The following is a 15315-nucleotide window of genomic DNA, read 5'->3' on the forward strand; positions in this document are numbered from 1 at the left end:
CAGGTTAAGTATATCTATTTAGTCTTTGCTTTATAATGTTTAATATGAATTCTTTCTAAATGTTTTTTTTTTTAACTTTTAGGGTCTTTTGGATGCATGGTTTACTGAAAAGGAAGAATTTGTGACCACTCTGCATACTACCGATTTCAAAGACCAGAAAGAAATGTTGGAAAATCTACAAAAATTGACTGTATGTTTTTTGTATAGTTCTCATTTTTCCTCCCAGTTTTCAACATTTGCATCACATATTTCATCCGAGGACCTGTAAATGACCCAGTCAAGTAACTTTAATCAAAATTCTGGCAGCAAAATATTTTGTATACACTCAACTATGAGTTTACTGGTTTAAACTGGTATTTTGAACCCAGCAAACTGAGGTTCCAGCTGGCAAATGTTCAAGCTCCGGCAACATTCCAACCAACAATGAATAATATCAAATCTCTGTTTTTAGGATTATTGATAAGCAAGTTCACACAGAATGATTTAATAGTTAGCCCATTCTTGTTTCTAATGCTATCAGTTTATAAACATTATTTTCTGAAATAAATGTGGGTATCCACACAGTGAAAAGTGATGAAACATGTGCCATGATATCACATTATATGTTAAATGTTAGGACACAAATGTCAAAAGACATCTCTTATTTCTGCATCATTGTGATCTGCAAGACATTGCTAATTAGGAGATAATTTTTGCTTCTTCTTTATCATCATTATCATCATCTTAGTAGCTATGAGTGTATATATATTTGGCATTTATATTCCATTTATGAAATAATCTTTGTAATTAATACTTGTATGTTTTATCAAAGTCATAGTAGACATGAAATGAAGTCAAGGAATTTATAGTTTGTATGATTTGCCTGTACTCTATACAGCTTTAGGACAGATAGCACATATTTATTTTATTTATTTATTTATTTTATTTTATTAAATTTTTATACCGCCCTTCTCCCGAAGGACTCAGGGCGGTGTACAGCCAGAATAAAACCAAAATATATACAATTTAAAACAACATTTAAAAAGAGCAAATTTTAAAGGCTGATTATTAAAATTTAGATTTAAAAATTTAAAAATATTAAGAATACCCAATTTAAAATTCAACACAAATTATGCCAGTCCCGCTTTAATAAATAAATATGTTTTGAGCTCACGACGGAAGGTCCGAAGATCAGGCACTTGACGCAGGCCAGGGGGAAGTTCGTTCCAGAGCGTCACTGCCCCCCACAGAGAAGGCCCTACTCCTATATTACCTTATGATCGCCAGCCATTTTTAAATTAAACCAATATTTATGATTTCTGTACTTTAATTTTTAAATATTGGTATAATTAAGGAAAACAGTTATATTATTTTTGCTGATGATACTTACCTTCAAAATCTGATATCAAAACAACAAAAATAACTTGCCACTGATTTTTTTTTTAACATTTTCCACACTGTCCTCTATGTAACAATCTGTCCCTGTCGCTTTCTCTTTCTTGGTTCTGAATGAGAGATAAATTAAACAGATACTTATGTCAGAGAACTCTTCTTTTTTTAGAAAAGTTTTTTATTTTTTCAAAACAAGCAAACACACATACAAAGGAACAATACATTTTTCTGAACAGAGTATTGGCCAAGTCAAAATTTGTACCGCTTTTAGTTTTCTCCAACACAATTAATATATTTCACTTTTTGCCATAATATACTTTCTAATTTTTTATTTTATTTTCCTTCTTTTTCTTCTGGTATATAAATAATATTACCATTCACCCTAATCTCTAATCTTAATCATTTTTTCTCTCCCCCCTCTCATTACTTTTTTCAAATTGAAACCCTTTAAAGTCATTTTTCTAAAACCTAACCCCAATTCTAAACCCTCTTATTCAAATATTTTCCCATTACTCCCTTTTCACAATATTCAAATTATTTCCCTAGATTCCATTATTACAATTATAGATATTAACATTTATACAATTTTACATATATAACCCATTTCCTCCCCTTTTTTCCATTTCTTTTTTATCAGTTTTCCAAATACTACCATCAATACATCGCTACATTCACTTAAGTATATAACATTAAAATTATTCAATTCTATTTCTCAATTCCAATTGTTTTTTTAAATAAACCCAATTTTCCATTTTTTTTCAAGTACATATAAATCATCTTATTCAAAATTTTCCCATTACTCCCCTTTCCCAATATAATATAATTTCAAATATTTCCCTAGTTTCCATTATTACAATTTTAGATATTAATATTCATACAATTTTAAATATATAACCAATTTCCTTTCCTTTTTTCCATTTCTTTTTTCTCAGCTTTCCAAAGACTATAGTCAAATATATTACTACAATTCATTTAAGTATATAACACTAAAATCATTCAATTCTATTTCTCAATTCCAATCTCTTCCTATTAAACAATAAGCAAAGTCAATTTTCATCTTCACAATACAATATAATTTCAAATGCTTTAGCTGAATTCCCATTATTATAATCACATCTCTTAAACGTACTACCATTCATTTATAATTATAGATCCACTACTTCTTTCCCCTTTTATCCCATTCTCTTGTTTTCTTCTTTTTCCCTTTCCCCCCTAATTTTAAAGTCCCTTACTCTCCTAATTTGCCCTGTATTTCCATCTGCTCTCCTCCTTTTTTCCCTTTTCCCTTTCTTATTTTATCACTGTTGATCCCAGTGTAATCATTTGAGTTTTTTGTATTTTGTCTCTTCCCCCCTTCTTTCTCTCCTTGTCTCTTTCCAACCCCTCTATTTTTATCATTGTTAATCCCAATGTAATCTTTAAAGTTCACATTCATTTCTAACCTTTCCCCCTTTCCTTTTCTTCCCTTTATTTGTTTCCTTTTTTCAGTTAATTTTCTCCTAACACCTCTCTTTTTTTCATTGTTACTCCCAACATAATTGTTTAATTTTTCATAATCAGTGTTTTTGTCTTTAGTAATAATTTCTTGCTTCTCGTTCATGATTTCTTTGTCCACTTAGGTATATTCTAACACAGTCTCTAGTTCATCAGGTTTAGGTTTTCCATGCATCGTTATAATCATTTCATTTAATTCCAATTTGAGTGATATACGCATCATTTTAATCATTTCAGTTAGTTACTGTGCCATTTTGTTATTTCTGGGTTGTCTTTGTTCCAATTTTAAGTTTAATTATGTTCCACCTTCTTTGACTGTCGAGATCAAACAGCGTAAATGAAAACAAATCCTCCTCAAAAATTCCCATTGCTCTTATCACTTTAAGATTTTTTCCCCCAAAGTACAAGTTAACCGTTGTAATATTTTTTTCTGCCTGTAGATGTCTCCTTCCAATCCACAATTCCAATCAACAAGCTAAGAAAATATCCAATTTATTTATTAAATCCACATTGCCAACATTTGTCAATTTCCATCTTCTTAATTTTGTATTCCCCAAATTCCCATTTCAAATCCAATTTCAAATCCAATTAAAAGATTTCTGTTGTAGGGCTTTTTAATTTTAATATTTTCTTTGTTCTTCCTTCAAGGGTCAAAAGTTTTAAAGTTATTTTCAATCCTCTTCACAGCTATTTTGGGTTTCTTCTAATAATTTAATATTCTCCATTCAAATTCTAGACCAAAAATCAAGTTCTGTTTTGGGCTTTAACACTTTAAACTTCCGCTTTATTCTTCTCTCTTGTCAGAGAACTCTTGAAGGACTTCATTTCTTACTGAGATTCTGAAAGCTTCAGTTTGACTTTATTGAACAAGTAATATTGATTCATGAGCCATTCTCATATCAGACAATGATGAACAGCAATTGGAAGCCAAATAATGAAAAAGTGTAGTATAAGGTCCCTGGCCTTATATAACCTTATGCTAAAATTAATATATTACATGCTCTATTACTGAAATAGTGCTAAAATTGCAATAGATTCCGTTAGCAGGTTATTAATATTGATTACATTCAGTGGTGAAATGCTACTGGTTCACATCGGTTCAGGCAAACCGTGATAAAAGCTACCTGGTTGAGTGAACTGGTAGTAAAAAAAAGCTACCCGTTTGTCCAAACTGGTATTTCTGATGATCAGCTGTGCCACACAATATATATTCACTAGAAAGCAGGAAATCGCGTGGCACAGCTGTTCCATTCTCCCCTCGCTGTTCTACTTATCTTGTTAAGCTTCCTTTTTCTGCGTGAAGCGTGTGTTTGGCACGCATTGCTCATGCATGCACATGCAGCATGCTTTTGGGATGTACACATCATACACGTGTGCAGCATGCTTTTGGTGTGTACTGTGCATGCACACATGCAGTGTGCTTTTGGCACAAACTGTGCATGCACACACACAGCGCGCATTTGGCACACACCACACATGTGTGGGCAGCAAACCGGTGGCAATCCGTAGAGGATTTCACCACCGATTATGTCCTAAGTAATTTTCCTAGAGCTAAGAGAATAATAAGTCTATTGCTTTCACCATTCCTGATTAGTTGCAAATCTAATTCATACTTGCAGAGAAATAACTATCAAAGCCATGAATAGGTATGATTTTGTGTTTTTAAAAATCAAATTTACATTTGGTTGTTTCCCTACATTGAATGTTGCCCACTTTCCTGAAAATAACAGTGGCTATGCAATATAACATACCCTGAAAAGAAACCAGTTTAAACCTCAAAAACCAAAAACTAAGAGCTCTGTTTTATTTTAATGTTTGAATGTCACATCCATTTCTGTATGCCCTTATATTGGCACCAAAGTAGCTGAAAGAAAAACTATCATACAGATGTTCTGGGAAGTGGCCACTGTTACATAAATGATGGATATAAATAAAAGCAACCACTGCAGTGATGAATATATAGAAAAGCTTTGAAATTAATATGGTTTTAATATGATACTCTTTAGGATAATTTCTGTATAATTAGACATCAACATGTCTGAGGCTTTTTCTTGTGATAAAGCAGAAATATATATTTTAAAGTTTTTGCCAGCTGTGTTAGCGAACTATCATCCCATCTCCAACCTTTGTTTTGTGGCGAAGGTTGTTGAGAGTGTGGTGGCGCAACAGCTCCCCCAGTACCTGGATGAAACTGTCTATCTAGACCCGTCCCAGTCCGGCTTCCGACCTGGGTACAGCACGGAGACGGCATTGGTCGCGTTGGTAGATGATCTCTGGAGGGCTCGGGACATGGGTTGTTCCTCTGCCCTGGTCCTATTAGATCTCTCAGCAGCTTTTAATACCATCGACCATGGTATTTTGCTGCGCCGGTTGGAGGGGTTAGGAGTGGGGGGCACCATTCTGCGGTGGTTCTCCTCCTATCTTTCTGACCGGTCGCAGACAGTGTTAGCAGGAGGGCAGAGATCGGCCATGAGGTGCCTCATATGTGGGGTGCCACAGGGGTCGGTACATGAAGCCGCTAGGTATGATCATCCATGGCTTTGGGGTGCGATGTCATCTGTACGCTGATGATACTCAGCTGTACATTTCCACCCCTAACCACCCCAATGAGGCCGTTGAAGTGATGTCCCGGTGTTTGGAGGCCGTGCGGGTCTGGATGGGGAAGAACAGGCTTCGACTCAACCCCTCCAAGACTGAGTGGCTATGGATGCCGGCATCCCGGTATAGCCAGCTGACTCCATTGGTGACTGTTGGGGGCGAGTCATTGGCCCCCCTGGAGAGGGTTCACAATTTAGGCGTCCTCCTGGATGTACGGCTGTCCTTAGAAGAGCATTTGACGGCCATCGCCAGGGGAGCTTTCTATCAGGTTCGCCTGATACGTCAGTTGTGTCCCTTCCTAGACCGGGTTTCCCTATGCACGGTCATTCACGCCCTCGTCACTTCCCGCCTGGATTACTGTAATGCTCTCTACATGGGGCTCCCCTTGAAGAGCACCCGGAGGCTCCAACTGGTCCAGAATGCAGCTGCACAGGTAATAGAGGGAGTATCTTGAGGCTCCCATGTGACACCTCTCCCGCGCAAGCTGCACTGGCTTCCAGTGGTCTTCCGGGCGCAATTCAAGGTGCTGGTTACCACCTTTAAAGCGCTCCATGGCATAGGACCGGGTTATTTACGGGACTGCCCGCTGCTACCAATAGCCTCCCATCGACCCGTGCGCTCCCATAGGGAGGGTCTCTTCTCTTCCTCCGGGTGCCGTCAGTCAAACAATGTCGACTGGTGACCCCCAGGGGGAGGGCTTTCTCTGTGGAGGCTCCTGCCCTCTGGAATGAGCTGCCTCCGGGGATACATCAACTCCCTGACCTCCGGACCTTTCGACGCAAGCTAAAGACCTTTTTGTTTCATCACGCAGGGCTGGCTTAATGTAGTTTTAATATGGGTTCTATTATAGTTTTAGTCTATTCTTGGCCTAATTGAATTAGTTTTTTAAAATGTTTTTTAATTTTTGTGGAATCTGTTTTTTATTTGGCTGTAAACTGCCCTGAGTCCTTCGGGAGAAGGGAGGTATATAAATTGAATAAATAAATAAATAAATAAATAAATAAATAAATAAATAAATAAATAAATAAATAAATAAATAAATAAATAAATAAATAAACAAACAAACAAACAAACAAACAAACAAACAAATAAATTGTTCAGATTAATTAACAGGTATGAGACAGCTGCTTTAAAATTGCTGCTGAGGGTCCCTACTAACTCACACACTGTGTACAAATTTAATGTTTATTAAAATATGTCACAATTGGAGACCAAAAATAGTGACCATCTGTCAACATAACCTTAAGCATATGTTGCTTTAATTAATTTGATTTCATACTCTGACATGAGAAAATTTTGATAACATAAAATGTGCATTTATCCATATAAATCCTTAAAGTTTTACATCAGCACAAGCCCCATAAAGCTAAACATCAGCTGGCAGTTTACAAACCTTGTCTCTGGGCTATTCAAGTAAGTTTTTAGCAAAGAAAGAGAGACCAGATGGCCTGCTTGGACTTAAAAATATATTTCCTGAAGTTTATATGTTTAGATTGTATTGTGTGCCAACACTTTTACATTTATTTTTAACAAAACTGTCAAGGTGTTTTAAAGATCTGGAACCATATCAGATTTGTTTTTAATGTAGCAGAAATGTTTTTGACAGCCTCTGCCTATGATGCTTTGCCTATGATGCTTGCTTTTGCTATCGGCTTCCATTGTAATGGGAGGGGGGAGGTTTAACTGGTATATTGGGGGGGAAGCGAGCTGGTGGAGACGTCTCAAGAAAAAGGGAGGAAACTTCTCACAGGCTTCAAGTGGCAAGCAGCTGTGAAAAGAACTGATAGTTGTCAAGGTCAACCGTTCCGGCATGCCAGAAAGATGGGGCCCATCTGAAGAAGAGCCCCACATGACATCTTGGATTGGACACTGAACTGATTTCTTGGGGGGGAGGGATTTGGGATTGCTTTCAATATCTAATTTTTGCGCTTATTGCCTCAGACCTTGCTTTTCTTTCATTGCATTCAGTTCATATCTTTCTCTATAAACATGGAGTTGAGTTTTCTTTTTCTTGAGTTTTGAACGGAGGCATGCCTGACATTAAGCAAGGTCTGCTTTACCAGCCATCCCGGAGAAAACTCTACCATGGGGGCTGAACCAAGAATGTCCAACCAAGGCAGTAACCAAGAAGACATGGGGGCTGCTGGATCTACTCCCCCTTAATCCATGCTTGGCAAAGAGGTTTGGAGTGGATGTCAGAGCTGCAGATTGAAAAGAAGCCAGCCAGGGCCAAGTGGTCACTGGGTGTTGGCAGCATTAACTTTTTGGAGAAAATCCCCTTGGGAGTGACAGCTACCAGATGCCGACTTGGAGAGGGCGCTTGGCAGGAGGAGAACAAAGAAGACCTCCTGCTGACTCAAACTGTGAAGCTCCTGAAAGAAGCCCTGAAGAGTTGTAAAGCCCATGAAAGGTATGAGGGCATGGCCAGGGAGGTGATTGAAAGCCTAAGAGGGGAAGCAGGGGCTTCGGCGAGCATAGAAGAAATGCCCAAAAGCTGAGCAGAGGGAGAGCAAACTGGTGGGGCTCAGGCAAATGCTTCAGCCCAGGCCCCCAGTGGCATGAGGCCAGGAACTCATAGGCATCAAATTCTGAAGCTTCCACCATTGACAGTAAAATACAGGGGAGATCCCAAGGCATTGGGATTTTTTCTATCTCGTGTGGAATTACATGGAAGTGTATGGAGAGGATTTCCTATCAGAAGTGGCCCATGTGTGATGCGTCACCATGGCCCTTGAGGGAATCGTTGCTGAATGGTGGGTGGGCCTCCATGATGACAACTCCCCCCTGCTGAGAAATATGACCAATTTATAGTGGCCCTTAGAGAATGGTTCAAGGACCCCCTAGCCGAGTGAAGAGCCAGAATCAGGATGAAGTCTATTACTCAAGGCCGGAGATTGGTGGCAGAGTACACCCAAGAGTTCTGCGGGTTGGTGCACCACATGAGGGGATGGTCCCAGGTGGCATTGATGGAGTGCTATAAGGATGGCCTCAATGAAGAAATCTATATGCTTTGCTGCTCCCAGGGGACCCCTCAAGATTTGCAGAGCTGGTATGTGATGGTTGGCAATGTGGAGATTGATCTGGCCAGGGATCACTACCGCGAAGGTTGGAATTGGAGTAAGCTTTCCCATGCTCCCCCTAAAGAGAGCCCCAGAGTGTCCAAAGGGGTCGCAACTGCGAAGCCTAAATCCACCGCCTGCTTCAGATGTGGGGAAGAAGGGCACCGGGTGGCTAACTGCTTCTCCAGAATTGGCTCCCGACTGACCCCTGCTGGAGGAAAAAAAGCTGACAAGCTCCCAGCCAAGCGTTGCAAGACGGCCCTGAAAGGGGTGGAAGTCATTGAGTTCACTTCCCCAGGCTTGGGGGAGTTGGGAACTCCGACCATCACAGAGGACAGCGACACCAGAACCAACACCAATGATGACCCCTTGGGGGTCATGGGGGCCCCATGACTATCCCAATAGAACTAAGAGTGCCATCGTCGGGTGCCCAGGGGAAGATGCTAGCCCTCTTAGATTCTGGATGCATGAGGTGTGTCATCAGCCCTAAGGTGGTAGACAAGTTGGGATTGAGACTAAAAATGATGAAAGTACCCATCGCTTTCTGCCAGTTGGATTGGTCAGTAGCTGGGAGGACCTGCCCACTTTGTGACTGAACCTGTTGAGATGGGGATGGGGGATCACTGAGAGACTTTACATTTCATTGTAGCCCCTGGGATGGAAAGGCCTCTCTTGCTGGGACTGCCTTGGCTACGGAAGTGGAACCCCCAGGTGAATTGGAGGAAGGGATGGTTGCGCATTCGGTCCACCCACCCCCCAGGAGAAGGAGGGGATGGATCTTCTTGCACAGCTAAAACCTCGAAGGAGCTGGTGGTGGTGGCGTGTGAACATATCCCTGGGAAGGAGAACATACCGAAGGAATATTGGGACCTCAGGGAGATTTTCAGCAAAAAGGCTGCAGACGTGCTGCCACTCCACCAACCTATGGGCTGTGGTATCGAGATTCTTCTGGGGGTGAAGCTCCTTAAATAAAAAATCTACTCGATGACCCCTTGCAAGCTGGGGGAGTTGTGGAACATTATCAACAAAAATCTGAAACAGAGCTTCATCCAGCCAGCGAGACCCCGAGTTGCAGCTCCGGTTCTGTTCCGGGATAAGAAAGATGGCTCTCTTCATTTGTGTGTTGATTACAGGAACCTTAATGCTATTTGCATAGAAAATGTGTACCCGCTGCCCCAATGAAAGACATGTTAGCTAGCCTGGCCCATCTGAAGAAGAGCCCCACATGACATCTTGGGGAGATGTGGATTGGACACTGAACCGAGTTCCTTGAGGGGAGGGATTTGGGATTGCTTTCGGTATCTAATTTTTGCACCTATTGCCTCAGGCCTTGCTTTTCTTTCATTGCATTTAGTTCATATTCAGTAAAAGTACCTTTCTCTATAAACATGGAATTGGGGGGTTTCTTTCTTGAGTTTTAAATGGAGGCACACCTGACAGTTTTGCTGATAGCAATGTTTTATTACAAAAATCATAAAAGAAACAGAATAAGCCTAGCACAAAAATGAGGCATAGGAATGCTTATTATAATGCAGAAACTTGTAGAGGACACTATGTCTAATAGTTTGCTTTGCTTTACTTACACTTAGCTAGCATAATAAGCCAGTTATACTAGTTGCTAATTACATAAACGGTTTGTCTGCGAAATGGGGTAAAGAAATGATTTTAGAAATAGAAATAGCAAAGACATGATGATGATGATGGTGATGGTGACGATGACGATGATGATGATGATGTATATGTCGAATGACTCTCAAGAATTCTGGTAGCCATTTTATGAACAATCTATTCATAAGAGCCAGGATGGCTCAGTGTTTAGAATGCAGTATTGCAGGCTTATTCTGCTGATGGCCAACTACCAGCAATTTGGCAGTTCGAGTCACACCAGCTCAATGTTGATTCAGCCTTCCATCCTTCTGAGATTGGTAAAATGAGGACCCAGATTGATAGGAGCAATATGCTGACTCTGTAAACTAGTGTAAAAGCGCAAGCTCACATTTGCGAACTGGTAGGGAAGGTAAGTAAATCCCACCTCTGCAGCAAAGATATGTTATTTTATACCCAGTCATAGGCCATTACTCATTCTCAACAAACTTTGCTTCTCTTTTAACTTTCTGAATGGGTTTCCACAAATTTACTGAATATCCATATCGATATCCTAACAACATTCCTCTCAATCTGAAATTATAATTTTCTCCTGATTTTTCAGCTTCAAAAGATCCAGGCTGTTACACAAAGTGTGACTCTTTAACTTCCAATTCATTATTCTAAATTCAATGGATCCCTCTGAATCAGGATGATAGCGTGAATCCCACATTCCAAAAATAATGAAAATCTGAATTAGTTTATATTATTGAAAGATATGAAGAACAAAACAGATATTTGCAAACCTCCAAGGCAAATATTAGGTTACAAGAATTTTATTTTCTAGAATAAACATAAGCAACCTTATTCTTACAGATGTTGCGGACCAGAAAACTAGAATTCCTCATTATTGGCTAAACTGCAGACAGTTCATTGTCCCCATATTCCATGAGATATTGTTATATTCTTTTTGTTTCTATAGATGAAAAGTATGCGGCATTGAGGAAAAAAACATTGATATAAAATGTCTTGCCTTTTGAGGCTGGCTAACTCATCAGGATGATTATAAAATAAAATTGTTGTTGAGTAACAATCTATTTTCAAGAGTTTTTTTTTCTTATTCTGAATTATTATGAACCAACATAAAGGCACATACACAGACCTGTACTCCAGGCCTTTCTAATTATTTTGATTTAGTGTTCAAGCGTATTATGAAAATCTAAAAGCTTGCTCAGTTTAGGGCAAGACAATAGTCAAAATCTCTTTCTTAATAATTTTACCAAAACAAGTGTTTACAATTAGCATGTACAAGATATTCTATTCTTCACTTAGTACAAGAAGCAAAACTGAAAACCTTAACAATATAGATGAGTGGAGTTTTTAGATAAAATAAATGCATACATAGAACATTGGGCCACAATTTGTTGCTAGTGAATTGTTGATAATGAATGCTATAGTTTACTGTGTATTGTTGTATCTTTTCTTTTATGTACACTGAGAGCATATGCACCAAGACAAATTCCTTGTGTGTCCAATCACACTTGGCCAATAAAAAATTCTATTCTATTCTATTCTAGAAAGTAATATCTCACTTTACATATTGTATAATAAGGTATCCATTCTAGTTTGTTGACAGGTTATGTGGCATATTTACTGATTATATTAATATAACCAGCATATATATTTCTTGAAATATAATTGTTTCATTTAACATTTTAAGTTGTTATTTTCATTTATTTTTCAAGTACATTTTGGGAACTAATTAGTCTAAAGGTCATGTAAGAATAGCAGCATTACAGTTTGTATGTAGACTAATGATGTGGTTGTGTGAACTAATTCTTATTAGTGAGAATATTCATTCATGAAAATATATAGTAATATATGATATTATAATTATTTAACTCTGAAAATATTCTTCCTTATTCTGCTAGAAAAAAGATGCAAAAGATAATTTTATAAGAATCAACTAAACCAGGGGTGTCAAACTTGTGTCGTCACTGTGTGACTTTTGGGACTTTTCCCCCCTTTGCTAAACTGGGCATGGGCGTGGTCAGCATGTGATGCTTCCGGCTTGCAGGCTGTGAGTTTGACCGCCCTAAACTAAACTAACAAAAGCATATGGAAATTTGTTGCTTGGAAAAGAATGCCAAGTTAACTTGTACCATTACTTCCGATAGGTTAATATGTTTTCTTTGCCATGTTACTTTTACAGATCTTGAAAGGAGAATTGGAAATCAAGAGACAATCAATGGATAAACTGACTTCCCTCAGCCAGGATCTCCTTTCAGCAGTAAAAAGTAAAGGATTATCACAAAAACTGGAAGGGTGGCTAGAAAACATTAGTCACCGCTGGGATAGTTTGGCAGAGAAGCTAGAGGGCAGTTCTAAGCAGGTTTGTCAAAACTGTTAGCCTGATAATTAATGACAGTCAAATCATTACCACCTCATTGTTGAATCATTTCCTAGCCATGATGTTTGTTCTTACATAAATAAATGCTTTATTTCCGTCTTGTACACTATTTATCCCAATCAACTTTCAACTCCATAGTCACACAAAGTATTTCCTGTTTTTAAGTGATATTCTTAGCTCTAAATCAAATCACATGAAGTAAACCTTAAACTCTTACATTTGACAATTACTTAATAAAGAGCCAAAATTTGGTCTACGTACTCCTACCCAAACTAAAATCATAGTTTTTGCCTATGAAAAACATTCCAAATTCAGTTGTTTCTATCAGATTCCTCTTTCTTCTTCTTAGAGAGATGAAAGATGAAAACTTACTAAGCATCTAAGTTCAAACATACTGGAAACTCCCAGTGCAGAATAGAAAATACTGAAACAGCGGCAGAACTTAAAGCTATGGAAGGCAGGGAAGTTAGAACAAACAGCTGGACTTTGAAAGAACCTTGGAATAAGGACAAGTATGGCAACATCTATATATTGTATTTTTCAGATTATAAGACGCTCTGGACTATAAGACGCACCTACCTTTTTTGGTGAGGAAAACAAGAAAAAGAAATCTGCCTCTGCCTCTGCCTCCCAGCAATTTTGCCTCGTTGCACAAAGAGCAAATAGCCTGCTTTACTTTCATTTTTGTTTTTAGCATAACTTGATTAGCACAAGAAAAAAAATCTGGTTCCAGCAATTTACCTCTTTGCAGCAAGCAGCAGAGGCCTGCGCAGCAATAGGCAATGGCAATCACTGCAGTCTGAAACAGCTGAGAGTTGGAAGGTTGATCCAATGGACAATCAATTTGTGCTAATTAGGCTGTGCTGAAGCTGAAATGGGCTGTTTCTTCTTGCTGCTTGCTGCAAGGAGGTAAATTGCTGGGAGGCAGAGGCCAATGGGTGGGAGCCAGTGGGTGGGTGGGGCTCCATTCAGTGTATAAGACGCACCGAAATTTTTACCCCCTTTTGGGGGGAGGGGAAAGGTGTGCCTTATACTCCAAAAAATACGGTACTACTAAAACTGCTGATGTCATTTAAAGGTTCTTTGTTTGTCTATTCGTAAAATTCATTTGGCACAAGTGGTGCATCATAGCATACAAAAATTTGGATTAAGTTACTTCAGATCTGCTAATTTAAAGTAATTGGTACAAAATCCTGGGCTCATTGTTCCCATGGAATTGAAATTTCAAGGGTCTTCATACCCTTGTATTGTTTTTACAAAGTTGTGATCACTACAGTGTCATCAAGGTTAGCTATGATCATGTGATCATGATTTATTTATTTATTTATTTTTATTTATTTATTTTGTCACAACAATATATGTAGGTATCATACAAAAAAGATTATATAGTATATAAACACATATATGAGTAAATATAAGGAGGTATAAGCATATATATAGGAAGAAGAAAAGAAAAACAATAGGACAGGAACGGTAGGCACGTTTGTGCACTTATGCACGCCCCTTATGGTCCTCTTTGGAATGGGGTGAGGTCAATAGTAGAAAGTTTTTGGATAAAACTTTTAGGATTATGGGAAGAGACCAGAGAGTCAGGTAAAGTATTCCAAGCACTGATGATTCTGTTACAGAAGTCATATTTTCTGCAATCTAGATTAAAGCGGTTGACGTTAAGTTTAAATTTATTAGTTGCTCTAGTATTATTGCAATTAAAACTGAAGTAGTCTTTAACAGGAAGGACATTACAATAGATGATTCTGTGAGTTAAGCTTAGGTCTTGTCGAAGGCGACGGAGTTCCAAGTTTTCTAAGCCTAGGATTTCAAGTCTGGTGGGATAGGCTATTTTATTGTTTTCAGAGGAATGGAGAACTCTTCTTGTAAAATATTTCTGGACATGTTCAATTGTATTGATGTCAGAGATGTGGTGAGGATTCCAAACAGGCAAGCTGTATTCTAGAATTGGTCTAGCAAATGTTTTATATGCTCTGGTTAGTAGTGTGGTGTTTTGGAAAAGAAGCTACGCAAGATTAGGTTTACAACTCTTAGAGCTTTTTTTTGCTATGTAGTTGCAGTGGGCTTTGGCACTTAGATCATTTGACATGAAAACTCCAAGGTCTTTAACGGGATGGGGGTTGTCTGTAAGGTAATGTCCATCTAGTATGTACTTAGTGTTTGGGTTCTTTTTTCCTATATGTAAGACTGAGCATTTGCTGGTTGAAATTTGGAGCTGCCATTTTTAGTCCGAGCGGTTAGATGATCAAGGTCATTTTGAATGATAGAAGTATTGTCTGTGGTGTTAAATAGTTTGACATCATCAGCAAAGAGAACACAATTACTTGAGATATGGTCACAAAGATCATTAATGTATAGTATAAAGAGTGTTGGTCCAAGGACGCTGCCTTGAGGAACGCCACTCTTGACAGGAACAGGATTTGATAAAGCATTGCCAATTTTGACCACTTGTTGTCTGTTAGACAGAAAAGCAGATATCCATTTGTGGAGGGGTCCTGAGATGCCATAGGATGTTAGTTTTAGGAGAAGTTTATCGTGTACTACTGAGTCAAAAGCTTTGCAGAAGTCTATGTAGATTGCATCTATTGATTTGCCTTGATCAAGATTTGAAGTCCATATGTTTTTGCAGTGGAGAAGTTGTAAGTTACATGATAATTTTTTCCTGAAACCAAATTGTTTGTTGGAGAGTAGGTTGTTAGTTTCTAAGTGTGAGGTAATGGATTGGTTGATGATAGATTTCATGACTTTGCAGGTGACGCAGCAAAGGGAGATCGGTCTGTAGTTTTCAAC

The 15315-nt window shown here is 38.5% G+C and overlaps 1 protein-coding gene across 1 annotated transcript in view; it reads left to right on the plus strand.

The window, feature by feature from the left end:
• DMD (dystrophin) overlaps positions 1-15315 on the plus strand; it is a 1918566-nt gene that overhangs the window by 594349 nt on the left and 1308902 nt on the right. Inside the window, exon 16 of the mRNA XM_058186507.1 lies at positions 12319-12498. Coding sequence (XP_058042490.1) covers positions 12319-12498 — 180 coding nt within the window. The remainder of the gene's footprint in view (positions 1-12318; positions 12499-15315) is intronic.

This window comes from Ahaetulla prasina, chromosome 5 (genome assembly GCF_028640845.1).
Source record: "Ahaetulla prasina isolate Xishuangbanna chromosome 5, ASM2864084v1, whole genome shotgun sequence".
NCBI classification, from domain to species: Eukaryota; Metazoa; Chordata; class Lepidosauria; order Squamata; family Colubridae; genus Ahaetulla; species Ahaetulla prasina.